Source organism: Muntiacus reevesi, chromosome 22, assembly GCF_963930625.1.
Source record: "Muntiacus reevesi chromosome 22, mMunRee1.1, whole genome shotgun sequence".
Lineage (NCBI taxonomy): Eukaryota > Metazoa > Chordata > Mammalia > Artiodactyla > Cervidae > Muntiacus > Muntiacus reevesi.
In genome coordinates, this window is record NC_089270.1 from 4,096,271 (window position 1) to 4,123,455 (window position 27,185).

The 27,185-nt window shown below is 47.7% G+C and overlaps 1 protein-coding gene across 6 annotated transcripts in view; it reads right to left on the bottom strand.

The window, feature by feature from the left end:
• TBC1D14 (TBC1 domain family member 14) overlaps positions 1–27,185 on the bottom strand; it is a 106,100-nt gene that overhangs the window by 26,761 nt on the left and 52,154 nt on the right. For 5 of the 6 annotated variants that reach the window (XM_065913909.1, XM_065913910.1, XM_065913908.1 and 2 more), the window contains 4 exons: positions 5,814–5,932; positions 3,865–3,947; positions 2,425–2,542; positions 242–348 (listed from right to left, as the gene is read on the bottom strand). In XM_065913909.1, the coding sequence (XP_065769981.1) occupies positions 242–348; positions 2,425–2,542; positions 3,865–3,947; positions 5,814–5,932 (427 nt within the window). Of the gene's footprint in view, positions 1–241; positions 349–2,424; positions 2,543–3,864; positions 3,948–5,813; positions 5,933–12,224; positions 12,349–27,185 lie in introns of those variants that run through there. The other variant, XM_065913913.1, reaches the window with a different exon arrangement.

Below are 27,185 nucleotides of genomic sequence, written 5' to 3' on the forward strand. Positions count from 1 at the left end.
TGTCAGGGAAGGAGGTGGGCTCAGGAGGGAGGCAGGCATCGGCTCTGAACCACCAGATGACTGAGGCACCCAGGGGGAAGCCGCGGTCCCCACTCCACCGCTTCCCAAGGGCACACTGGCCTCTCGAAGGACACGGCTTCGTGGCAACGGCTGCCTTTCTTCCTGACCGCGCACACGGGATGAGAGACGCCTCGGGACCGAGGGTAGGCTCCCCGGGCTGAGGACCACGCAAGCCACTCACCGTGGGTGATGTTTAACTCGTTGCCAATGGCTAAGCTCCAGACTTTGCCTCTCACGCTGGGAGGGATTCCCTGCCACCACAAATCTCGAACTTTTCTAGAGCACCACCTGGACGAAAATGGAAGCATGAGCTTATGAGTTTGTTCTCAGTGAAGAAACACTTGTCTGCCCATATGCTTAACCCCAAGCAAAGAAGTGTGTATCACAGCCCTGGCCTCAGCGATCTGTACAGACCAGGAGACCAACGGCTGCCTTCCACTGGGCGGTGAACATGCCAGGCACGCTGCGGGCACTGCTCACGCACAGATGGGCACCAGCAACCACGGGGCCCAGAGCCCTGCTCCGAAGCAGAGTCTGCCTGACAGAGCATTCTGAGCAGACGAAGAGTGGGAAGGGCTTTCTGAGCGGAAAGCACAGCAACAAGAGACGACCTGGCCTGCTCCGGGAACCGCACACAGCTGGGCAAGTGTCAGGGTGGGGGGGCCAGGAGGCACCGCCGCAGAGCGGCAGGGGGCGGGCAGACCCCAGGGCCTCGTGACGGGAGCCGGAGGGCACAGCCGCCCACCTCCGCAGTGCCGCACGCGGGCGAAGCGCTCAGGCAACGAGCTGAGGGCGGACTCACACCGCTCCGAGCCGCACAGGGGGGCTGCGTCTGCTGCACACAGTGAACACGCACTGCTAACAGACGGGGCCAAGCGTGAAGGTGCCCAAGGGAGCACGGGCTGATGGCGCAGAACCCACGGCTGCAGCCCCGTCCCACCCTCACCCGGGAACCCGGAGGAAGCCCCTTCTCCTCTCCCACTCAGCGCCCTCCTCCTAAGGCCAAGATGATGAAACCGCCCCCCACACAGAGGGCCCGAGAGGATGAAGTGGGGAGGCCACGAAGGCAGCTGGCACAGAGCCTGGCACCCGGCGCGGGTCACTGAGCGGCGGTTCCGGCGTGCATGCGCGCCTCTGGATGCCATCAAGCATCAGGCAGTGCGGGATGGGCCGGACCGGGTCCTGCCACCACAGGGGAGACAGTCCAGGCTTCTGAAGACCTCAACTCCTGTTACTGGGCCCCATTTGGGAAGAAGAGCTTCCTGACCATGTGTAGCCTACTAAAGACACTGCCTAGAACAACAGGCTCTGGGCACAGCATGTCGTCCCAGTGGAAAGCCTCAACACAGTGATCTCCCCCAACCCCACTCCCAGTGATGAAAGTGAATGACAGCCAGGGTAAGTGCCAGAGCAAGTCCCCAGCTTCCTGACCCACGGTTCAGGCTGAAAGGAAGAAAAAGAGGAACTAGCATCCAAGCCTCTCCACAGCTCCCACTGATGGGGCGAAGCCCAAAAGGAGCCACCAGCCTCTGTGAGTGGGCCTGGGACTGCTGTCCATCCACACACCAGCCCCCAGCCATCCACACACCAGTCCCGGGCTGCCGTCTGCACACTGGCCCCCAGCCACCCTGAACACACAGGAGGAAAAGATCCACAGCGCCTCTTCAGACAGAAAGAAGACAGCAGCGGCAGGACTCGAGTGGGTCCTGACTCCTGGGGTCTGTCATCAGAGCAGCTCCCGCACTCCGGCTCACTCAGAGGACAGAGACACTTGAGCAGATGGTGCAGTGCACCCGGGGGTCCTCTGTTGGCACCTAGAGCCAGGGCCAGGGCAGAAAAGGCTTCCCCAAGGAAGACTGAGCTTTAAAGAACAAAGCGTTAACTGGACAAGGAGATATGGGGCAAGAGCACTTGAGACAGCCGGAAGAGAACAGGCAAAGGCCCTGAGGCTGCCCAAGGGAAGGACTCGTCCAAGCAAAGGAGCGGTGAAAGGCGAGGCCACAGAAAAAGGGACTGGCTACATCACGGGAGGTCCACCAGCTAAGCCACAAAATTCCCATCTTACACGGGAGTCGCAGGAAGCTGCTGCCATGTGAAGTGTGGAAGTGACACAGGACTGTGCCGCAGACAGTCCTCTGACTGCTGAGGACAAGACGAGGTGGAAGGGGCGGGAGAGGAGGGCTGCCACAGGGCCCAGGGAGGAACAAGGCTGAACCAAGGCGGCGGAAGGAGACCGTGTGGCTCAAACTTATCAGGTAACTTCATCAAAGTCTGTGACGCGAGCTACACTTAATACAGCTGCTTCCCATAAATTCTGCCAGGAAACGACATGCCATCCAGGGTGTCTGTGAGGTCAGAGCTTACATTGTTTCCCAGTTGGGCAAAATCTCGTTGTTCCAAGTGAGGACCGCATTTCCAATACTTTCTTCTAGTCTGCATCTTTCTTCCAGCTGCTTTTTCCTCCTCTGGGCTTCTTTCAGCTCTAGACATCACAATTAAAAAGAAGAAAACATCTGTTAGCTGATATCCACTGATTCCCAGCTGGGCAACTTTACTCAAAGAGTCAGGCTGCAAAGACCCCAGGAAGACAGCACTGAAGTGGAGCAGTGTTTAAGACCTGACCTGGTTCATCGCACAGCTTAGAAGTCTAGAAACCTTAGCTGCTATTTATCATTCAGTCAGCTTTTTGTAACACACATATCATAAAACATGTATACAGAAAAGTACTCAGACAAGAACATGACAAAACTATCACATAATAGACAAACCCATGAAATCACCAGCCCGACCAGGAGGCCGGACAGGAGCAGACACCAGAAGCTCTGTGCTCGTCACCCAGTCCCCTTCCCAGTGGGACCTGCACCCTCACCTCTCACAGCGTAAGAGTAACCCTTAGTATGTAGCAGCAACTTAAGAGAAATACCATGCCTTTTCACTTATATATACCTTTTAGGGGGGGTAAAATACACAAAACATAAAATGTCCCACTTTATCCCCTTTAAACGTGAAGTTCAGTGGCATGAAGTACATTCACACTGTTATGCAACCATCACGGTCACCTTCCAAACTGGAACTCTGTCCCCGTGAAACACCCACTTCCCATGCCATCCCCTTCCCGCTCCCCAGCCCCTGGCAACCTCCAGTTTAATTTCTGTGTCTGTGAATCTGACTATTCTATTGGGTTGGCCAAAGAAGTTCATTTGGGGTTTTTTGTTGGAACTTTGGCCAACCAATAGATACCTCATATAGGTGGAATCATACAGAATTTATCCTTTTGTGTCTGGTTTATTTCACTTAGAACAATGTCTTCAAGCTTCATGTTGTAGCATGTGTCAGAACTTCATTCCTTTTTAAGGCTGAACGATATTCTGTTGCATGGGCAGACCACGTCATTTTATTATATACACTTTTTAAACATCTAAGAATTGGAGGGTTTTTAGGTATCATGAGGCACTTTAACAAGTCCCAACACATCTCCTTCTAAGTAAGGGGAGCTGAGCCCACAGAGGGCAGAGAGCCACCTCCCCATCCCTACGCGCTAAGGCTTTGCCCACCCTTGAACTTTCATCCTACACAGACGCTTTCCTCACGTAAATTCAAAGTATTACCTTGAATAAAGTTACCAGGAATGAATAGTTGGCAGAAATGTACATTTTTGATGAAAAATTATAAATTTCAAAATATTAAAGGCATTCACCAAAGTTCAGGTTCTACAGAAAGCTTCAAAAGGTAAAGAGAAAATACCTAAGAAGGCACAAAATCTTGTGCTGCCTTATATAACCAAAGACGTGTGAATTCCATTACCTCGTTTTTTGGCCTGAACCACCATCTCTTCATACTGCTGCCTGTGTTTCTGAGCTTCTTCAGCTGGCTTCGCTGGGAGATTTCTTGATAGGAAAAAAAAAAAAAAAAAGATTTTTCATCATTTTAAATATTAAAGAGAAACTTGAAGCATCGTTTACTTAAAAAAGGAGAAGCTCAAAGACCAAAACCACCTTTGTTAGATGATAAAGACACAGCCTAAAAAAATTTTTTTTACAAAAGTAAAATAAAGCTCATTTTTAAAAACTTGAAATCTGAAGGTTAGCAGAAAGAAGAAAATAGCAATTACCCACAATTACAACAGAGATAAACACTTAAATCTTTTAGTGTCTTTTCTCACCCCAGGTCTCCAAAGAAACTGATTTGACACATGCACTGATCACTGGCAGCAGTCACTGGTGAAGTACTCTAAAGGCGTATATCATACAGGCATGAATCCACTCCCCGGCCTGTCTTCTAAGTGTGCAAGTCTCATACTAGCTATGTGCTTCATCTGTCCGATATCTGTATCTATACACACACACACACACACACACACACAGCTTCATACAGCAATTCTAAACATCTAAATGTGGTGGACAACTTCGAATTCTGGTTAAAAAAATAAAAGGCACGTTCTCTTTCTGAAACGTGCTGGTGAGTTTGCTGGCTCTGGAGAACTGGGAGGCTGGCCACGTCTGGCTGGCTGGCTACCTCGCAGCGTCACCCGCACTCCCCGCGCTGAGCTGAATGACCGTCTCAGCTCACGTCTCAGGGAGCATCACAAGGGCTGAGCTTCACAGGGTGGCAGCTATCACCCACAGTCCCTAAGTCCCTACCTACCTCCGAGCCCGCCATGTCAGTTTCTCTTCCCACCTACCCATACATCCACAATGTCCAACGACCAAAAGTTAACATCAGAAGACACATATTGCTTCTTCAGACTTCATCAATTATAAATGTCAGGGTTGGCAGGGACCTTAGAAATTCTAGCTCAGTGTTTTACAATCTCTCTTCAGGAAAAAAAAAATTGTGGAATCTTTCTGTTCAAAAATAGGGTTCTAGGGAAACCTGATGCTTAACTAGTGATAAGCTCTGGCCTGGTACGATGGAGCAATCCCTTTATCTAACTAAAGTCTCCAAACACGATCTGCAGGCCAGTCACCGAAACCGATCTCATCAGTTCCAGGCAAACCAGAGGCTGGAGGGGAGGGGACTCGCTAGGCTCACCCAGCCTGTTTACCGCAGCACATCCTGAAGAACCAGCAGGCTAGTGCAGGCACTGTTCTGCCGTTGTCTGGGGTACCTCCAAAACCCCCTCTTCAGAGTATTCGCTCTGCTATTTCTTACAGTTACAAGCCAGCTTGTAATAACAGCTCTGCAAGTATTTAGACATGCTAAATTAAAAAGTCACTTGAACAGAAAATCCGGGTTGAAACTTCTAGGTTAGGGCTTCCCCGGTGGCTCGGTGATAAAGAATCTGCCTGCCAACACAGGAGACTCGGATTCATGCCCTGACCCGGGGAAGATCCCACACGCCACGGAGCAGCTACCCCTCTGTGCCGCAGCTACTGAGTCTGTGTGCTAGAGCCCAGAGCTGCAACTGGAGAAGGCACTGCAGTGAGAAGCCGGCCTCCTGGGCCAGAGAGGAGCCTCTGCTCTCCACATCGAGGGAAAAAAGCCTGAGCAGCAGCCAAGACCCAACAGAGCCAAAAATAAAAATTAATTAGTTAAAAGAAACCCACTTCTATGTTACATGAAACTTTTCCGAATCAGTCATACTGTCATACAGGATACACATCAGCACAGGGGACAGACGGAACCTGTGTTTTCAATAAGTGACGTGCCAACTTGTTCTTCCCCTCATGACCCGGTCCTTTGCTAATGAAACGGTGACCACAAATGGACTTATCCCCAAAAGAAACTCTCTACAGACTCTTGTTCAGACTCACGCTGGTCTGTCTTCCAGGATGAGTGCAGTGGTGGAAAGAGGCTCAAAATCAAGATTCTTCCTCACATTCTGCTTCGGAGAGGGAGGCTTGCTAGGTCGTCCAGCCTTGTCTTCATATTCCTAGGACAAAGAAACCAGGGATAACTCCAGGCCCAGCCAATTCTGAGGTTACAAAGTAAGAAAGCTGTTTTGTTATGAATTATGAAGCCCTTTAAGTTGACTGTGAGGATGACACACTCACAATATTTCTTGCTCTTAGAAGGAAAAACTGCCAGTGAAAGGCTTCCTGCAGCTCTGCCAGCTCAGGCCATCACTTCACGGGGACTGGGGGCTTTCCACACCGGCAGGAAAGTCACTAAAGATCTCATCCTTCCAGCTGCCCCTCTGAGGGACCACAAACATTGACTCAGGTCTCCCATGCGCCTTCTGTGTAAGAGGCGTGTACTCTGTCTTCTAGACACAGTAAATCTGAAATGACTGTTGCAGTGGCCACCAGGAAGCTCAGAGTCAGAGTGACAGCCAATTCTGGCACTCCTATGAACCCATGGCTTCATCTCCCACTCCCACCCTAAATTTCTAAAGCATTTTCATTTATCCCACTGCATTTTATCGATTTTTGTTAACTTTTCAAATCTTTTCCAAAATTTGGAAGGAGATAAAAGTTTTTGCTTGCAGGTGCTTAAAGCTGTTTCATTTTCTTAAAGCAGAAACATCAAAAAAAGAAACTCTTTAACACCTGTGTAAGCAGCCATCGCTGCCAGTTAGGACGTAAACAATTGTGCCAAGCCCTGGAAATCTTGGACTAGTGTCCGCACCTCCGGGTCACTAATCTGTCCTGTGAGCTGCAACCACAAAACCTGTCACACCTAGTGACCAACATTCCAAACACCCAACCAGCAGCGTTCAGGAGAGCCAAGTACCTTGGGCCAAGAGTCCAGTTTCTAAAATTATGTGTGTATCCTTGTGTGCATGGCCGCGTGCTAAGTCACTTTGTCACGCTGACTCTCTGCAACCCTACAGACTGTAGCCTGCTGGGCTCCTCTGTCCGTGGGACTCTCCAGGCAAGGACAGAGCAGTGGGTTGTCATGCCCTCCTCCTCTGTACCCTTAGCCTTCTGCAAAAGTAAAAACGAGCATTTTCTTGTTGTCTATTACAGACAAGGGTCTCAGTACTCTCCCTTAAGTCAAGGCAGCCGAGCTGGGAAGGTTAGGACAAACAACAGAGCAGTTGGCCTAAGATTTAAGTGAGCACTCCAGATGCAACAGAAGCAGTATCAGGAGTGGAAAGTGATGAATTGCTAACTTAATTTTATTAACTCTAGTTGTTAATGGAGTGTTACTGGTAAAATTATTTGGCTAGCAATTACTCTCTCAGACAGAAGAGCCTACTGAGGTTTCTAAAAAGCTTAAAGGAAAAACTGCTTCCTCAGAACCCACAGGCTGTGAGCAGGGTGTGCCCCAAGACGCAGGTGGGAGGGGCAGTTTCTGAAACTCTGGACATACAGGGTTAGACGGCTCAGCGTTGTTCGTTGCTGTTGTTCAGTGCTACACCATGTCTGACCCTTTGTGACCCCATGGACTGCAGCACACAAGGCTCCCCTGTCCTTCACCATCTCCCAGAGCTTGCTCAAACCCATGTCCATTGAGACGGTGATGCCATCCAACCATCTCATCCTCTGTCGCCCCCTTCTCCTGCTCTCAATCTTCCCCAGCATCAAGGTCTTTTCCAATGAGTCACCCTGATGTAAAATGGTTCCATTAAAATCTAAAATGACCTCCGCTTACCCAAAGCTGAGAAAAGGGACTCGTGTGTTCAGCCATTCAAACACTTGAGCACCTCCATGTGCCAGGCACTCAGCTGCAACTTAACACGGTAATAAACAACTATGAGGAAGTGTCATATGTAGCACCCGAAGCAGAACCTTGAACTTTATAGGAAAACTACCTAGAGCTGTGCTCAGAAAGGTTCTGAGACATGTTGCATTTTAACAAGCATCGTTAATGAACACCCTGTAAAGTGCTACTCATGTGCTGACCCTGGTCTGATGAACCACATGCCAAGGCCAAAGAAGCCGAGCCCCAAGTTAGACGCCCCAGAATGTGGATGCCCGCTGCCACTTGCTTCTGGGTGCTTTATCTCCATAACAATCTCTACGGCAGGTGTCACCGTGTTTTACAAGTAGGACCCCTGAGGTTCAAAGTGACTTGCCCCCAGGCCCACAGCCAGCAAGGTGTTGAACCTGTAGGACTCTCCTCTCCGACCCTCTGTGCAGGCCTGACCTCCCCTGCGGATACACTCAAAACAGGTGTGCAGCCGTGGAGAGAAGGGCCCAGGGCCCATTCAAGTCAAGAGTGGTCTCTGGGGCCAGACAGGCCCGGCAGCAAATTCAGATCCACCAAGAACCAGCCTCGACTTCCGGCAAAGCACAACTAAGCCTGCCGGTGCCTCACTTCCACATCTGCAGAAAGGGTAACAGCACCTGGCAGAGGGGGCTGTCTCAGAGTGGGGAGAGGCGTGTGAGGCAGCCAGCACAGCCCTGGGGCAGAGGGATGCTCCAGGAAGGCTGGCCCTGGCTGCTGTCTGCCATGACCCTTTTTCCCTCGGGCCTGAAACAATGTAAGGCAGAGGGAAAAAAATGCTTTATGGCCAAACAACAATCAAGGAGCCCTGCAAAGTCTGCAAAGAGCACAGATATGAAAAGGAGTTATAACGTTAATTAAATGCCTTGATTTGTGATCTTTAAAAGATCAGTCTCTTCAGTGGGAGCTCAGAGGCTCCATCATAGATGATAAAACACAGCACAGCTGTAACGAGCCAAGCGCTTCCCAAGGGCTTAACACACACGGAACTGGCTCAGCTCCCCCCATCACACCACCCCGCCCAGAGAGAGAAGACCTGCAGCGGTGGCGCCCGAAGGGGGCTGCAGGAGACGAGCAGGAGCACCCAAGCTCTGCAGCCACACAGCCCACCGCAGGCCGCATGGGCCAGAAGGAATTCAATCACTCACATTCAGTCTAAATAAAGCTTTCATCTATGACACAAACCTGTGATGGCCAATTAAGTACAGACGCAAGGCAGATACTTATGATTTAATCACATACTGCACTGCATGATTAAAAAAAAAACAGGCCTGTCCCGTCCACACTTGCAATCCCAGGGAAGGCCTCTTCAACATTTTAAACAGCATTTCAGAACACGAACAGCTCTGGAGATTGTTAACAGGTCCTACTCCAAACCTAGTGCTCACACTGCTACCTAGAGAAGTCAACAGTGAGCTCATCTTCCAAATCGGACAAGCCAACATCAGGAACAAGAGAGAGGACGCGTCACTCTCAGGAAAAAACTACTTTCAGCTGTGAGTTTATCAACATTGAGGTCAGCATGTGATGTGGCAAGAGCTGGGGATTTGTAAGCAGAAAGACTCAGTTCTAAGTCCTAGCTCTGATCTGAGGCAAATCATCTTGCTTCTCTCTCAGCCATGAAAAGGAGCAACTGTGAAGACTCCCGTGATGGTGAGGTGACGGACATGCGTTCGATGGCTGCCTGTAAAGTATAAGCCCTTTCCCTGTGCCAGGCAAACAGCGGGGTCATCCCTGCCTCAGTCCAAGTCACCATCTCAGAGTTTCTTCTCCTCCTGGCGCCCCGATGGGATCAAGTTTCGAAGTTTTCTGGTTTAAACCAAGTAACAATGCCATTCATTGCTGTGGAAGTCCTGCAGACTAATAAAGATAAAACATCCACTCAAGGAACGGCTACAGATTCCAACCCCCTGTATAACCTGAGGGAATTTAGAATGGAGTTCTTCAAAGTTCTAGGGGCAAATCAGTTTAACTGGTCATGACAGCATTTTTTAAATCAAACAAACAACAACAACAACCACAACAAAAAAACAGGCGCACACAGTAAGGAGACTGTGTTTCAGTTCCATACGTACTTATAGCTGTGCCTTTTGAGAGCACTGAGTCTCAACCCAAACTGTCTGACCCAGGGATAGGAGTAGGGGGTTGTGCCAAACAAAGTTTGCAGGCCACTCATTCAGAACAGGTCATAGTCCCTGCCGGGAGTGGTTTACCTCGTATGCTGCTGGGAAGGTAAGACCAGCAGCAGAGGGAGAGCAGCAAACAAAACCTACTGTACCCCACCCCAAGAAAACCTACTGTACTAACCAGGGGCTAGCTGTGGGGCATTCTGATAACCCAGCAAAGGGTCAGGAAAAAAAGCAGCAAGCAGGCAACGAGCCAAGACAGCTGAGCAGGGCCTCGACACCACACAGGGGCAGAGACCTCAAGTGTGAAGGGGACGTGCAGACCCCAGGCCTGAAGGGCTCATGCCAGCGGGGGCAGAAAGATGCCAGCAGAGGCTGCGAGGCCAGGGCAGATAATAACCCACACCGTGAAAGGGCAAGCCACAGCTGCGGAAGCCCCAAGGACAGGACAGCGATGGCTGGAGAGGCAGAGAAAGCGTTTCCTAAAGGGTGCCATCTCAGCGCACAGAGGACGGAGGAGCTGGCTGGAAGCCACGAGAGCCAGGCATCCCGACAGCACGACAGCAGCCAAGAGACCACGCTCAGCAGGCCTGTCTGCGGGGCCCGGGCGCTTTAAACCGGGAACGACGCTGAGTCAAAGTTCTGTTCCAGATTTCACGGGCTCAGTAACGAGCTACCTGGAAGTGATGGGACAAGCTGAGAGCAAAGGGGAGAGAGAAGAGGAAGAGCCAGCCTTGGCGCAGAGCCAGGCAGTGAGCAGCCCAGGGCGCGACGAGCCGGTTCAACACAGCCAGCGGCAAGGTCTTCCTCCTGTGCACAATCCGAACAGCGCATCAGACTCCAAAACTAAGTGTGTATACTCTGCTGGCTAAAGAAGAAATGACAAAAAGTCTACCTCAACAGACATTTGCCTAAGAGGAAACGATCAAGATTCCCAAAGGGTGAAAAGGAGGAATTCCTGGGAGGATGACCAGAGGGGTGTCACTGCTACTCACAGCACTGGAAGAGCGCGGTGAAAGGCAGCCGTTTATGCCCCAATGTGACAACAGAAGCCCCTCAGCTTCCTGAAATCCACCCCAGCTACAAGGAGAAAGGGTCATCAGTCAAAACCTGTGCTTACGCCTTGGACTCAACCGGTTATAGTATCAAGAGGAGCTTTTTAAAACAAACAGAAGGTTTTAGAGGTCTGTCTAGAATAAAAGCACAGCAGCTCCCCACCTGGCACCGACTAGAAGGCTGCCCCAAGCCAACAGGAGAGACGCCACGGCCACCACCTGCGCACAGGCGGGGGCCCTGCCGGAGAGGCGCCGGGCGGGAGTGGGCAGCAGGCCTGGGTCTGAACCAGCACTTCCCGACCGTCACCAGCAGCAGCGCGACCGTGAGCGTGTTTCTTCAGGCCTCCAAGCCTGTTTCCCCATCTATTCAGTAGGAATGAACCAATGTAACACACAGCCATAGCAGGGGTCCAAAAGAGGCCAAGGGGTGTTACTGCACAATTATTTCTCACAGTATTTCCCCACTAAGAAGGCTGCTTAGTGAGGCTGCGGTGAAGACCAGATGAACGTGAAGCATCCAGAACACTGCAGCGGGCTTTGCCCTTTGTAACGAGCAACTTTTGGGGAGGGGCGAGCGTGGTTTTGGAATGTGGGACAGGAGACGAGTTATGTTTTGCCATTTACAGCGAGTAGGAGTAGCCTGAACAGGTCTTACAAACACTGGGACTTCCGAAGCGACAGTCCTCTGTGACTAATGAGGCTGCCTTCACAGTAAGAGGGACCCCGGGGATCCTCTGAAGGGCTCCTCCTACTTCACCTCTTTCACCCACTTACTAGTCTTTTCCCCAGAAAGCATCCTCTAGGTTACCGGAAATGTTGGCATTAGGGAAACAACTAACTCTCAGGAGGCCTGTCATAGTCCTTCCAAAACATGTAGAACACAGACGTTCATCTGTGGACTGGTGAATGAAATGGAATAAATCTGAACTATGGGTTTTAACAAGCCTGCCTACTGTTGCCATCTGACCACCTTTATTCGCACGTGGAGCGAACAGGGGGGAGTAGGGTCCTGATCCCCGTACAAAGGCTTCCCCACTCAGGCCTCTAAGAGGGGTGCCCGGCCTGTCCTCAATCTGAACACCGGCTTGCAATCCCCTTGTGGGCGATGAGAATCAGGACGCGCCGGTGCTCCCTCTTACGGTCTCCCACGGTACCCGTTAAAACTCAACCCTTTCCAGGGCACCGCAGACAAAGCACGGCAGTTGAGAAGGAAGGCGCAGCGCCGCGGCCGCATGCAAGCTGCAGCTCGCTGGAGCAGAGAAGATGCGTGGAGCGCCCACACATGCACACGGCGCACCCACGCGGGGGCCTCCGGCCGGGGCCGGGCAGGCGGTCCCCCCGGAGGGGCGTGCTTGGGCCCGGCTCCACTCACCATGAACGCCGCGGGGCTCAGAGGCGCGCGGCCGGCGGCTCCATGCCCGAGCGGGGCTCCGCGGCGGGACCTCGGGCGGCGGCTCCGGCGGCTCCGGCGGCGGCGGGCGGGCGGGGGCGGCAGGCCGCTCAATCGCGCGCAGACGCCGCGCAGCCAATCCGCGGCTCGGGTTCGGCGCGTCAGGCCTGGCTCGCCGGGGACCCGGGCGCCGGGGCGGGACTGGGGCCGGGCCCCCGAGGCCCTCTGGCGTCCCTGCACCGCTGGCCAGGCAGGGGCATTGCGCGGCGCCCTCAGGACCCCTCGGGGCGTGCCCACGCGGGCTGGGGGGGGGCGGGGCGGGTCTAGACGCGGGATGCCCGCCCCGATACAACCGGGCCTGAGTGCTGCCCGCACCGAGCAAGTGACTGCGCGCTGAGCACAGACACCACGCTGCAAACTCTCCCTCCGAAGGCCAGTGGCGCAGCGCCGGGCAGCGTGCGCCAGACCTCTGCTTTGTGAGACTTCTGAAAATGAGACGCGTATGCTACCAGAAGGAACTGCATAAAAATAGTAACACTGGTAACCTCCGGGGAGTGGGGTGATAGCTATTTTCTTCTCCTCTTTGAACTGTTCAGTTCAGTCGCTCAGTCGTGTCCGACTCTTGCGATCCAGTGGACTGCAGCACGCCAGGCCTCCCTGTCCATCACCAACTCCCGGAGTTTACTCAAACTCATGTCCATCGAGTCGGTGATGCCATCCAACCATCTCATCCTCTGTCGTCCCCTTCTCCTCCCGCCTTCAGTCTTTCCCAGCATCAGGGTCTTGTACTGTACTACAGTTCAAATGTTTTCCACAATAAGATCAGTTCAATTAAAACGCTAGGCTGCACACAGAAGCATAATAGTAGAAATCTGACGAGTGATAGCTTCTGGGGGACTGACTGGGAAGGGGCAGAATGTATCACTGGGGGTGACAGAATTACTATCTTGATAAGCATTCCTCAAAACTAATTGAATAGTATGCTTCAGAGGAGAGCATTCAACTGTTTGCAGATCATACCTCAATGCTTTAAGTCTTAAAATCTGCTGTGAGGTCAAAATGATTGCCGGTCAGCCCATGGGTCCAATGTTCAAGGAATGAGCTCTGGGTCTGAGACAGCACAGACCCTTCTTCCCTGATGGAAACTCACAACTCCTCAGACCATGGAAGGAGGCTTTCCCCAGCTGATTTTTCTGAATAGCAGCATTACCAAGTTACCACCAGAAACTTCACTCAGAAACCTACAGTGTCCATCAAGCTGTGGTTGAGGAGTCAGACAACAGTAAGACATTTTCATAAGTCGCTGGCAGTTGCAGCCATTTTAGAAAGAATCTGGCAGTTTCTTATATATACTGTTCAATACACATCGACACAACCAAGTGGCTAAACCACCACCACCACACTTGTAGGAATCTACCCAAAAGAAATAAAAAATACATCCACAAAAAGTCTTGCTAGCAAATATGCACAGCAGCATTATTCATTATAGCCCAACACCAAAAAAAATCCACTGTGTAAGGAATGGATAAACAGCATCTACAGTGATGAACAGGGGCTGCACATGGACAGCACACAGGCGAGCCTCAGGGCGCTGTGGGGTGAAAGGCAGACGAAAGATAATATGCATTCCATTTATATGAAATGTCTTTGATAAGCAAATCTCTCGACAGAAAGCAAATCGATCTTTGCCTGGAGCTGGAGGTGGAAGTGGAGATTCACTGCAAATAGGCATGAGGAACTCTCCTGAGTGATGGAAATATTCTACATCCGGGTTGCAGTGACCGTTGCGTAACTGTAAGTTTATTAAGGAATCATGAACATGTACACTGAGTGAATCTGATGATAAATAATCATACCACAATAAAGCCATTTGTTAAAAGTAATAGGATAAAACGGGAGAGGCTGATTCTGGCTGGAAGGATTAAGAAAAGCCTTGTTTACAAAACTTACTCAAAATCTGAAAGTAAGACAAATGCATGGGGGAGAGGTGTCTCTTCAATTTATACCTGGATGTTTTTAACAAGCCTCCCTGAAGTTTTTAATCCTCTAGGAGATAAGCCTTTGCTACCTACCACTCAGTTAGAATCCAGAAACTGTGAAGTGACATATTAACTTGCACATGTATGTCCAACTGAAAACTTAACTCCAAAGGTGATGTTTTCTTACCCTATTCGTTTATTTAAATCTAACCTAGCAATCTTATTCTATTTCTTTTTTTGGTTTTATAACTATCTACTTCCTCAAATGTCTTTGGAATAAATTTTTCCATATTACTGCTTCATTTCACACATCTCCTCAATCTTTAACCCATGATCATTTTTTTTTTTTTTTAAGTAAATGTCATCAAAGAATGGTAGAGTAACTGTTTTCCATTAAGAGAATAAAGTGACAAACAACCAAGGTCAAAGCCCAAACCTGACTGGCTGCTGGCGCATGAAGAACAGTCAGGCCAGCTAGAGAAGGCAGAGGTGATCTGGTCACGAACGTCTGAACGTGGCCACAGTCAGGTGCTGCTGCAGAAATTACTGATGGCTTTTTAAAGCCTGATAACAACTTCATGGTTGTGTAGAGGCTGAACGGTGATGTATTTATGGGTAAGATATCATGATACCTGCAAGTTACTTTCAACTGATTCCATTTTTTAAAACTAGAAAGGCATGATAAAATGAATATGGCAAAATGTCAACAACTGTTCAATCTAAGCAGACCATATATAGCTGTTCATCATGAAATTATTCCTTGAACCCTTCTCTAGGTTTGAGGTTTTTCTTCACAAGGGGACTAAACCAGTACGAAGGCCGACCTCATCTTCAGATCTCATCTTAAATACCTTCCCTGCACAAACACTCCCCCTACCATGCAGGCTACAGCAAGGCCCTGTTCGTCTCCCTCCTAGCATCAGGCTCTGTTTTCTCACAGCACTTAATCAAACCTTGTAATTATATGACTCTCTGATTAGTACTTATTTCCCTCAAGAGACTCGGAAACCTCTGAGGGTGGGGACTGGCTGTGGTCTCTCCACCACTGAAGACGAGCGAAGCCCCCAGCACAGAGGAGACACGCAGCCCGTATGAACTCCGTCCTTCTCCCATCCGTCTTTTCATCTCTCCCCAAGCTCTAGCGCTTGGCCCTAGGACTAAAGACGAACAAGGCTCCTGTCCTCAAGTCCCTCACAGACCAGCAAGCAGATGATTATCACACTCTGTGGGCGCTTGGTCTGTGACAGAGAGGAATCGGAGGCCTCCAAGAGCCCCAGGACAGGCAGCAGACACAGCCTGAGGAGTTACTGTGTCCTTCCAGAAATAAGTCGTGAAACAGGAAGAAAGCTCGTTCTGTTCTCAAAGATAGGCATTCTCAGCCTCTCCTACCAACATCTAGTCCACACGTACTTTAGAGGTCAGCCAGCTGGAGCCCGCAAGCTCACTCAATTTAAATATGAGAGACACGTGTTAAGCATGGGCTAAATACATATTAAGATAATGCTTACCAAAAACACACTGCTTATCTCCTCTGGCAGGTCATAACCTGCAAGTTACTTTAACAATAGTTTCTATCACATATCTTAGATCTGAGTACCATTTATAAAGTTTTAACTATATACCATGTGAGGACAAGTTGAATTTACTAAAATTTGAAACTTAAAAATAAGAAGTCAACAGAGCCTCTTTTCTATCTCAGTATGACATTAGATGTGACTTTTATCTTAATTCACCTGTAAAGAATTCTGCCTCCTGAAGTTTCTGAGTTAGCCAGAGCTCATTCCCAGGCTACCAGCACACTTGATTTATTTCCTTATTGATTAATCTACAACATGGTTGGCTCTGAGGTCAAGGAGGTGAGACTGGGTGATGTGCTCCATGCAGCACCCTAACACACAGCTAACAGAACCCAGCCCTGCTTCAGGCCACTGGGTTTCAAAGGAAAGGACCGGCTCCAGTGCCCAACTGAGGAAACTGGCTAAATAAACCAAAATGTGGCTACACAAAGGCCACAACTTAGTGCGTAAAAATGAGATCATGGGAGAATACTTAATGATATGGGGAAATGTCTATGTTGTCACAGAGATAAGAAAAAAGTCTACAAAGCGGCGTGCTTTGAAATTCTGACATTCATCCATTTAACGGGATTCCCTCGTGGCTCAGACAGTAAAGAATCCTCCTGCATTGTGGGAGACCTGGGTTCAATCCCTGGGTTGGGAAGATCCCCTGGAGAATGGAATGACTGCCCACTCCAGTATTATGGCCTGGAGAATTCCAAGGACTGTATAGTCCATGGGGTCGCAAGGAGTTGGGCATAACTGAGCGACTTTCACTTTCATCCATTTAACAAATTTGTATTAACTATCCAATAAAGCTAGGTACTGTTCTAGGCCCTGGAGAGAAAGTGACTGAAAAGCAAACAAGGTCTGCTCCTAGGCTTCGTGAATTCATATTCTGGGAGGGGTCAAGAGGCAGGCAATAAAGAGGCAACAAGCAAGTGGGCAAGAGTTTACGACGGAGAAAAGTGCTGTGCAGAAAGTACCCGACAGCCCCCTGGCAGAGGACTGTCCTTCAGACTGGTGGTCAGGGAAGACTGCTCAGAAGACGCCACCCAGGAGGGAGCATCTGAGCTAAGATGGGCGAGTCCCACTCAACACTCTCAACCCCATGAGTGAGTCAGTCCTGTGCCAGGCTGACGGACGGCCCCCAGACATGCCCGTGTCTTAATCCTGGGGACCTGTGACTGTTAGCTTACATGGTAGAAAGGACTCTGCAGGCAGGATTAACGTTATGGGCCCTGAGATGGGGAGATTATCCTTCATTATCTGGGTGGGCCCAAAATAGCCACAAGTGTCCTCAGAAGATGGAAGCAGAGGACGGCGTGACTCTAGTAGGGGAAGGCAATGCGCTGATGGCAACAGAAACTGCAGTGACGCAGCCACAAGCCGAGAAAGACCAGCGGCTTACAGAACCTGGGACAGGAGGCACCGGGTCTCTCCCGGGTCTTTAAGGAGACCAGCCCTGCCGACACTTTGATTTTAGCCTGGAAGATTCATTTCAGATTTCTGACCTCCTCACTACAGGAGGATCCATCTATTGTTTTAAGCCACCAAGTTTGGCGGTGATTTATTGAGGAGCAGCAGGAAATGAGTATAGGCACCATGAGCATCCTCTCCCCAGCCCCTCTTTTCCCAGACGCAGCAGCTGAGGCTCTGAGTAACTTGCCCGGTTAAGTGACAGCTGGTCAGGGACAGGGCGGGATCTCAGCCTGGGCAGTCTGGATCGAGCCTCTTCCTATCAACTCCCCTGGTGCGCAGTCTTCAAACTACGACATCAGTTTACCACAGTCGTGTCCCCTCCATGGCCCTCAGGCCACACTATCAGACACAGGCACAGGATCAGGGACAAACCTAACACCTGCCTGTTAATTCAAGGATACCACGGAGTGGGAAAGACTGAGGGCCAGAGAAGGGGCAACAGAGGGTGAGATGCTCGGATGGCATCACTGACTCAATGGACATGAGTCTGAGCAAGCTCCAGGAGACGGTGAAGGACAGGGGAGCCTGGCGTGCTGCAGTCCGTGGGGCCGCAAAGAGTCAGACACGACTGAGCGCCTGAATAACAATGGAGCTTCCAGTGGCAAAGAGAAAACTCCAGCTGAAGCGCTTCCACACGCTGACAAGGTGCAAAGCAACATTCTGAGTTCAACTTAGACCAGTAACTTAAAGGACAGTTTAGAGGAAACTTACAGGAAAGTTCACAGCCTTACCCCTCTCAAATCTGAGGTTTCTTCAAGTCCCACGTGGGCGCTTGCTGCCTATGCCTCCTCCGAAGGGTCAGCTATGCTCCATGCATCACAGCCCAAGACAAGCCAACCAGGCCTATGCCCAAACCCCTGGGAAAGGCCCAAGATGTGTCTTCCCGGCTGATCCAACAGTGTTCAGAGATTATAAAATACTTTTAAAATCTCAATCTTCCACTGGGAATTAGATTGATGTGGGAAAAAAGCCGTTTTCTCTGGCTGTCAATATTTTTGTATCAACACACTAAATTGTTCAGGGAAGCACAGGAGCATTTGAAAGCTCCCAAGGGCCACCTCCCCACATCTTCCTCGGAAGCGGCCCCGATTCAGCTACTTGCCTGGAACACGTTTTGCTGGTTCAGGTTATTCAACAGGCTACTCAGCTGCAGACATGATCACTGGAGCCCACAGTCAGTCCCAGACCAGGTTCAGAAGACGGACAGTCCCCTCTGAACAGTCCCGGCCAGGGCGTCTTCAGGGTCAGACTGGGCAAGTCTCCTGAGAGCCGATCGTGGACACGCCAGAGAGAAGCTGCACAACTCGGTCACAAACGTGTGCCCGCGAGCGAAGCGTACACCGTCCCCTGGCTCAGAGGAAGGCTGGGGATGGTAGGCCGGCAGGGCGCGGAGCCTCAGGTGAAGGAGGCTTTCCTGTTTGACTCTGCCTGCCTCTGTCATTTGGGGATTCTACAGGTGTCTTTTTCATGAACTATTTTTTATAACTTGAAAAAAAAACAAAACAACTTTTAAGCTATTTCAGATGGAATTCAAGACTGATTTTGCCAACTACACATTTCCAAAACACACTGAACACTCCTGACAGAGGCAAAATTGTTTTATTTTATTTTTTTTAAGATTTTTATCCACTACAAGAGTAAAGGTATAGCCATGAGGTGAGACCAGAACATGAGAAGCCCCTGACATTTACTGAGCTTTCAGTGGACACCAACCACTGTTCCAGGAACATCCACACTTAAAAACAAGATGACTGCAGTAGTTTTTATGTATTTATTTTGGCTGCACCCCGCAGCACACAGGGTCTTAGCCTATCGGGTCGAACCCGTGGAAGCAGAGAGTCTTTTAACCAAGGAACTAGGAACTACTGCGACCACCACCACCCACTACCACCCAGATTTCCTCCCACAGAACCTTCACAGGCACAGGCAAGATGGGCATTATCTTTGCAGAGAAGGAGACCACAGGTGAGAGAGGCAAAGTCAAGTCAGCGGCCTGAAGTCACGCAGCTGACTGTGAGTGACAGAATCAGGACACAGACCAGGGGCTCTCTGCTCCTGAGTCGGAGCCCCTCCCAAGCCTGAGACCCTCTGACCCCAGCAGGGTCTGTGGCCCTGGTAAAGACCAGCGCGGTCTCGAGCTCCTACATCCTCTGGGGAGCCCCAGAGGAAAGACTGAAAGTGCCTGAATTCTGCCCTCTCAGACTGATGGGCAAAGGCATCATTTCCACACCTGGAAAAAGAAGCAAACCTCCCTTGAGGAGCACCGTGCACCAGAATCCAGTTTATAGTATCACGGCATCTGAGGTAAGAGAGTTAAACTGCTCAGATGAATTAACTGTCACCACGACAATAGTAGGAGACAATCCATGCACAGCATAAAAACTGTTCATATTAAATGACCTTTCTCCTCGCTTCCCCCTTTCTTTCTCTTCCACAAACGCTTCATGGAAAATCTGATATATAACCTGCTGCCTCTCTAAAATCCAAGATTAATATGAATTAGACATTTTATACTCGTAGCTCAGTCGGTAAAGAATCTGCCTGCGATGTAGCAGCCCTGGGTTTGATTCCTGGGTCGGGAAGACCCCCTGGAGAAGGAAATGGCAACCCACTCCAGTATTCTTGCCTGGAGAATCCCATGGACAGAGGAGCCTGGCAGGATGCAGTTCGTAGGGTCACAAGAGTTGGACATGACTTAGCTACTAAACCACCACCACAGACATTTTATGAGATAATCTCCTGCTAAGACTGAGAGAGTCAATTCTTGGGTGGGTTGATAAGAAGTCCCCAAGGAGAAGAAAGGGGTCTGGGGCTCTCAAGGAGGAGAAAAGGACAAACTTTTTCTACATTGCTTTGTCTTAGTCAATATACAATGTATCTTGCTTGAGGACATGTTTCTCCTTAACAAGAACCTTCTGACTAATCTTGTTATCTTAAGATGTATATTGTGGAAGTGCATCTGGTTTGGTTCAGTACAGTCGCTCAGTGATGTCTGACTCTTTGCGACCCCATGGACTGCAGCACTCCAGGCTTCCCTGTCCATCACCAACTCCCGGAGCTTGCTCAAACTCATGTCCATCAAGTCAGTGATACCATCCAACCATCTCATCCTCTGTTGTCCCTTTCTCCTCTTGCCTTCAATCTTTCCCAGAATCAGGGTCTTTTCCAGTGAGTTCTTTGCATCAAGTGACCAAAATACTGGAGCTTCTGCTTCAGCATCAGTCCTTCCAATGAATATTCACAGTTGATTTCTTTTAGGATTAACTGGTTTGATCTCCTTGCTGTACAAGGAACTTCCAAGCGTCTTCTCCAATACCACGGGTCAAAAGCATCAATTTATTGGCACTCAGCTTTCTTTATGGTCCAACTGTCACATCCATACATGACTACTGGAAAAACCATAGCTTTGGACAGACCTTTGTTGGCAAAGTAATGTCTCTGCTTCTTAATATGCTGTCTAGGTTGGTCATAGCTTTTCTTCTAAGGAGCAAACATCTTTTAATTTCATGGCTGCAGTTACCATCTACAGTGATTTTGGAGCCCAAGAAAATAAAGTCTGTCGCTGTTTCCACTGTTTCCACATCCATTTGCCATGAAGTGATGGGACCAGATGCCATGATCTTAAGTTTTTTTGAATGGTGAGTTTTAAGCCAGCTTTTTCACTCTCCTCTTTCACTTTCATCAAAAGACTTTTTAGTTCTTCACTTTCTGCCATGAGGGTGGTATACACATATCTGAGGATATTGATATTTCTACTGGCAATCTTGAATCCAGCTTGTGCTTCATCCAGTTCAGCATTTCTCATGATGTACTCTGCATATAAGTTAAATAAACAGGGTGTCAAGATACAGCCTTGACATATTCCTTTCCCAATTTGGAACCAGTCTGTTGTTCCATGTACAATTCTAACTGTTGCTTCTTGACCTGCATACAGATTTCTTAGGAGGTAGGTTAGGTGGTCTGGTAGTCCCATCTCTTTAAGAATTTTCCACAGTTTGCTATGATCCACACAGTCAAAGGCTTTGGCGTAGTCAATAAAGCAGAAGTAGATGTTTTTCTGGAACTTTCTTGCTTTTTTGGTGATCTAACAGATGTTGGCAATTTGATCTCTGTTTCCTCTGCCTTTTCTAAATCCAGCTTGCACATCTGGAAGTTCTCAGTTCACATACTGTTAAAGCCTGGTTTAGAGAATTTTGAGCATCCCTTTGCTAACATGTGAGATGAATGCAATTGTGCGGTAGCTTGAACATTCTTCAGCATTGCCTTTCTTTGGGATTGGAATGAAAACTGACCTTTTCCAGTCCTGTGGTCACTGCTGTGTTTTCCAAATTTGCTGGCATATTGAGTGCAGCACTTTCACAGCATCATCTTTTAGGACTTGAAAAAGCTCAACTGAAATTCCATCACCTCCACTAGCTTTGTTCGTAGTGATGCTTCCTAAGACCCACTTGACTTCGAACTCCAGAATGTCTGGCTTTAGGTGAGCGATCACACCAACATGGTTACCTGGGTCATTAAGATCTTTTCTGTATAGTTCTTCTGTATATTCTTGCCACCTTTTCTTAATATCTTCTGCTTCTGTTAGGTCCATCCATACTGTTTCTGACCTTTACTGTGCCCATCTTTGCATGAAATGTTCCTTTGGTATCTCTAATTTTCTTGAAGAGATCTCTAATCTTTCCCATTCAATTGTTTTCCTCATTTCTTTGTACTGATCACTTAGGAAGGTGCTCTTTTCTCTCCTTGCTATTTTTTGGAACTCTGCCTTCAGATGGGTATCTTTCCTTTTCTCCTTTGCCTTTAGCTTCTCTTGTTTTCTCAGCTATTTGTAAGTCTTCCTCAAACAACCATTTTGCCTTTTTGCATTTATTTTTCTGGGGATGGTCTTGATCACTGCCTCTTGTACAATGTCATGAACCTCCATCCATAGTTTTTCAGGCACTCTATCAGATCTAATTATCCCTTGAATCTATTTGTGACTTCTACTGTATAATCATAAGGGATTTGATTTAGGACATACCTGAATGGTCTAGTGGTTTTCCCTATTTTCTTCAATTTAAGTCTGAATTTGTCTATAAGGAGTTCATGATCTGAGCCGCAGTCACCTCCCAGTCTTTCTTCAAATATTTGGAAGAGCTCATCAATGAAACCCCCTCTAGGCTTGGAGATTTCTTTTATGGGAGGTTTTTAACTACAATTTCCATTTCATTAATAATTACAGCACAATTTGTTATCTATTGCATCCTGAATGAGGTTTGGTGATTTGTGACTTTCAAGGAAGTGGATCATTTCATCTAAGTTATCAAACTTATGTTTGGAGAGTTATTTATTACATTCTCTTACCCTTTTAATTTCGGCAGCATCTGCAGTAGTATCTCCTCTTTTAATTTCTCTTACTGATAATTTGGTTCTCCTTTCTTTTTGTCAGGTTTGTTCGTGTTTGATTTTGTTGATCATTTCAGAGAACCAGGTTGTGGTTTCTTTGACTATTAATTTTTGTTTTCAATTTCAGTGTCTTCTGTTCTTACATGTGTTATTTTCTTCCTTTCACTTTTTTGGGGTTCATTTGCTCCTTTTACAATTTCTTAAGGTAGAAAATTAGATTAGAGAACTTTTCTCTTTTCTATTCGAACTGGCTTACTGCTATAAATTCCCTTCTTGGGGAGTTCCCCAGCAGTCCAGTGGTAAAGACACTGTGCTTTCACTGCCGAGGGCCCAGCTTTGATCCTTGCTTGGGGAACTAAGATCCCACAAGTCACGCAGTGAGGCCAAAAAAATAAAAACATCCTTCTAAGCAGTGCATCCCACAAATTTTGATAGGCTGTATTTTTGTTCAGTTGAAAATATTTTCTCATTTTCCTTGTGACTCTCTTATTGTCCCAAAACTTATCTAGAAGCATATGCTCAGTCGCTCAGTCATGATCAGCTCTTCTGTGACTCCATGGACTGCAGCCCACCAGGCTCCTCTGTCCATGGGATTCTCCAGGCCGACAGTAATGGATTAGATTAGCGTTTCCTTCTCCAGGGGTTTAGAAGCATGTTACTTGTTTAATTTCCAAGTGTGGGGAGATGTTCTTCTTATCTTTCTGATCCTGTAACTCCACTGTGGTGAGGGAAGATAGTGTGTATAAACTGAATCCTTTCCAATTTAGCTTCTTTTATGCCGCAGGTTACGGTCTACCTTGGTGAGCAGGTGTGTCGTGCTCGAGCTGGGGCGTGGAGTCCCCTCCAAACGCCCAGCAGCCTGGCTCGGTGGTGGGAGGCGCTCCTGTGCTGGCTCATTCCGTCAGTGGTCCCATCAGTTACTGAGAGGGGCGCTGGCATTTCAGGTACGACCGTGGACGCGCCTACTTCTTTCGGATCCATCAGGTTCTGTTCTGGGCATTGTGCAGCTCTGCTGTTAGATGTACACTCAACGTGACTATGTCTTCATTGGTAACATCCCACCTCATCCCTGGTGATTTTCTTTGCTCTGAAGTCTGGTTTTCCTGATGTTACTGTATCTGCTCCATCTGCATTTTGACTAGTGTCTTCGGGGCAGTGTTATCTTTTTGCATCCTTTAATTATAACTACATGTTTTATATTTGAAGTGGGTTTCTTTTACACAGTGTATCGTTGGGTCATTGCTTCTGAACCCACTCTGACAACGTCCGACACAACCGGTGTGCTCAGACCACTTATATTAAGGCAAATTATTGATGTGTCTCAATTTGGGCCACCCAGCTTATGTTTTCCGTTTTTCCTTCCTACATTTCCTCCTGCCTGTCTTGATTTCACTTCCTGGAACTTTCTTTAGAATTCCATTTTAAAATATTTTGTTTTTCGCTCTCTTTGTGAAGTTTAGTAGTTGATCTGAGATTTATAATATATATCTCTCACAATCTAATTAGAATCAATATTTTAGCACTTCAAGTGGAATGTGGAAACATTACCATCATATCCCCTCCCGCTTCTTGCTTTATCTGTAATACATACTACATCGACATATGCTGAAAATCCCATACAACCACATAGTTTTTGCTTTCAACAAAACATATTTTAAAGACCTCATTAAGAGAACAATGGTATGTTGTAGTCATCTGGACTTTTACCATTTCTGTTCCTCTTCCCTCCTAATGTTTCAGGTTTCTTCTATTATAATGTCCCTACTGTCTGGAAAACTTCCTTCAGTAATTTTTTTAGATATGCTGGCAGCAAATTCCCTCAGTTTTCCTTTATCTGAAAAGGTCTTTATTTTACTTCCACTGCAGAAGGGTAATTTTGCTGGATATAGAATTTGGGGTTGATAGTTCTTGAGTTAAGTAAGGCTGGCATTATTCAATAAAGTTGTAAGTCATGTCACGTAGAGCCACCCAAGATGGACGGGTCACATTAGAAAGTTCTGACAAAACATGGTCCACTGGAGCAGGGAATGGCAAACCGCTCCAGGATTCTTGCCGTGAGAATCCCATGAACAGTATAAAAAGGCAAAGAGATATGACACTGGAAAATAAGCGCCCCCACAGGTCAGAAGGTGTCCAATATGCTACTGGGGAAGAACGGAGGGCAGTTACTAAGAGCTCCAGAAAGAATGAGGCAGCTGGACCAGGGTGGAATCGACACTCAGTTGTGGATGTGTCTGGTGGTCAGAGTAAAATCCGATGCTGTAAAGAACAATTCTGCATAGGAACCTGGAATGACAGGTTCATGAATCAAGGTAAATTGGATGTGGTCAAGCAGGAGATGGCAAAAATGAACATCAACATGATAATTTAGGAATCAGTGAACTAAAGTGGGCAGGAATGGGCAAATTTAATTCAGATGACCATTATGTCTACTACTGTGGGCAAGAATCCCTTAGAAGAAATGAAGTAGCCTCATAGTCAACAAAAGAGTCCGAAATGCAGTACTTGGGCGCTATCTTAAAAATGACAGAATGATCTTGCTATGTTTCCAAGAAAAACCATTCAATATCACAGTTATCCAAGTCAATGCCCCAACCACAAATGCCAAAGAAGCTGAACGGTTCTATGAAGACCTACAAGACTTTCTAGAACTAACACCAAAAAAAGATGTCCTTTTCATTAGAGGGGACTAGAATGCAAGAAATACCTGGAGTAACAAGCAAGTTTGGCCTTCGAGTATAAAATGAAGCAGGGCAAAGGTTAACCGAGTCTTGTCAAGAGAACACACTGGTCATAGCAAACACCCTTTGCCAACAACACAAGAAAAGACTCTACACATGGACATCACCAGATGATCAATACCAAAATCAGGTTGATTATATTCTTTGCAGTCAAAGATGGAGGAGGTCTATATAGTCGGCAAAAACAGGACATGGAGCTGTGGCTCAGATCATCAGCTCCTTGTTGCAAAATCCAGGCTTAAGTTTAAGAAAGTAGGGAAACCACCAGGCCATCCAGATATGATCTAAATCAAATCCGTTATGATTATACAGTGGAAGTGACAAATACATTCAAGGGATTAGATCTGGTAGACAGAGTGCCTGAAGAACTCTGGACAGAAGTTCATGACACTGTACAGGAGGCAGTGACCAAAACCATCGTAAAAGAAAAAGAAATGCAAGAACGCAAAGTGGTTGTCTGAGGAGGCCTTACAAATAGCTGAGGAAAGAAGAAAAGTAAAAAGCAAGGGAGAAAAGGGAAAGATACACCCAACTGCATGCAGAGTTCCTGAGAACAGCAAGGAGAGATAAGAAGGCCTTCTCAAATGAACAATGCAGAGAAGTAGAGGAAAACAATAGAATGGGAAAGAATAGAAATCTCTTCAAGGAAATCGAGGCTATCAAGGGAACATTTCAAGCTAGGATGGGCACAATAAAGGAAAGAAACGGTAAGGACCTAACAGAGGTAGAAGAGATTAATACAAGGAGGTGGCAAAAATACACAGAACTGTACAAAAATGGTCTTAATGACCAGGATAACAATGATGGTGTGGTCACTCACCTAGAGTCAGACATCCCAGTGTGAAGTCACGTGGGCCTTAGGAAGCATTACCACAAACAAAGCTATCAGAGGTGATGGAATTCCAGCTAAGCTATTTCAAATCCTAAAAGATGATGCTGTGAAAGTGCTGCACTCAGTATGCCAGCAAATTTGGAAAACTCAGCAGTGGCCACAGGACTGAAAAAGGTCAGTTTTCATTTCAATCCCAAAGAAAGGCAATGCCGAGGAATGTTCAAACTACCACACAACTGCACTCATCTCACACACTAACAAAGTAATGCTCAAAATTCTCCAAGCTAGGCTTTAACAGTACATGAACCAAGAAATTTCAGATGTTCAAGCTAGATTTAGAAGAGGCAGAAGAACAGAGTCAAATTGCCAACATCCACTGGATCACAGAGAAAGGAGGGGAATTCCAGAAAAACATCTACTTCTGTTTCACTGACTACGTTAAAGCTTTTGACTTTGTGGATCACAACAAACTGGAAAATTTTTAAAGAGATAGGAATACCAGACCACCTTAACTGTTTCCTAAGAAACCTGTATGTGGTTCAAGAAGCAACAGTTAGAATCTTACATGGAACAACTGACTGGTTCAAAATTGGGAAAGCAGTACAACAAGGCTGTATATTGCCACTCTGCTTATTTAACTTGTATGCAGAGTACGTCATGCAAAATGCCAGGATTGATGACTCACAAGCTGGAATTAAGATTGCTAGGAGAAAAAAAAAGATTGCTAGGAGAAATATCAACAACCTCACATACGCAGATGATACCACATTAATGGCAGAAAGAGAAGAGTATCTAAAGAGCCTCCTGATAAGGGTAAAAGAGGAGAGTGAAAAAGCTGGTTTAAAACTCAACATTCAAAAAACTAAGATCATGGCATCTGGTCCCATCACTTCATGGCAAATAGAAAGGGAAATGTGGAAGCAGTGACAGATTTTATTTTCTTGGGCTCCAGAATCACTGTGGACAGT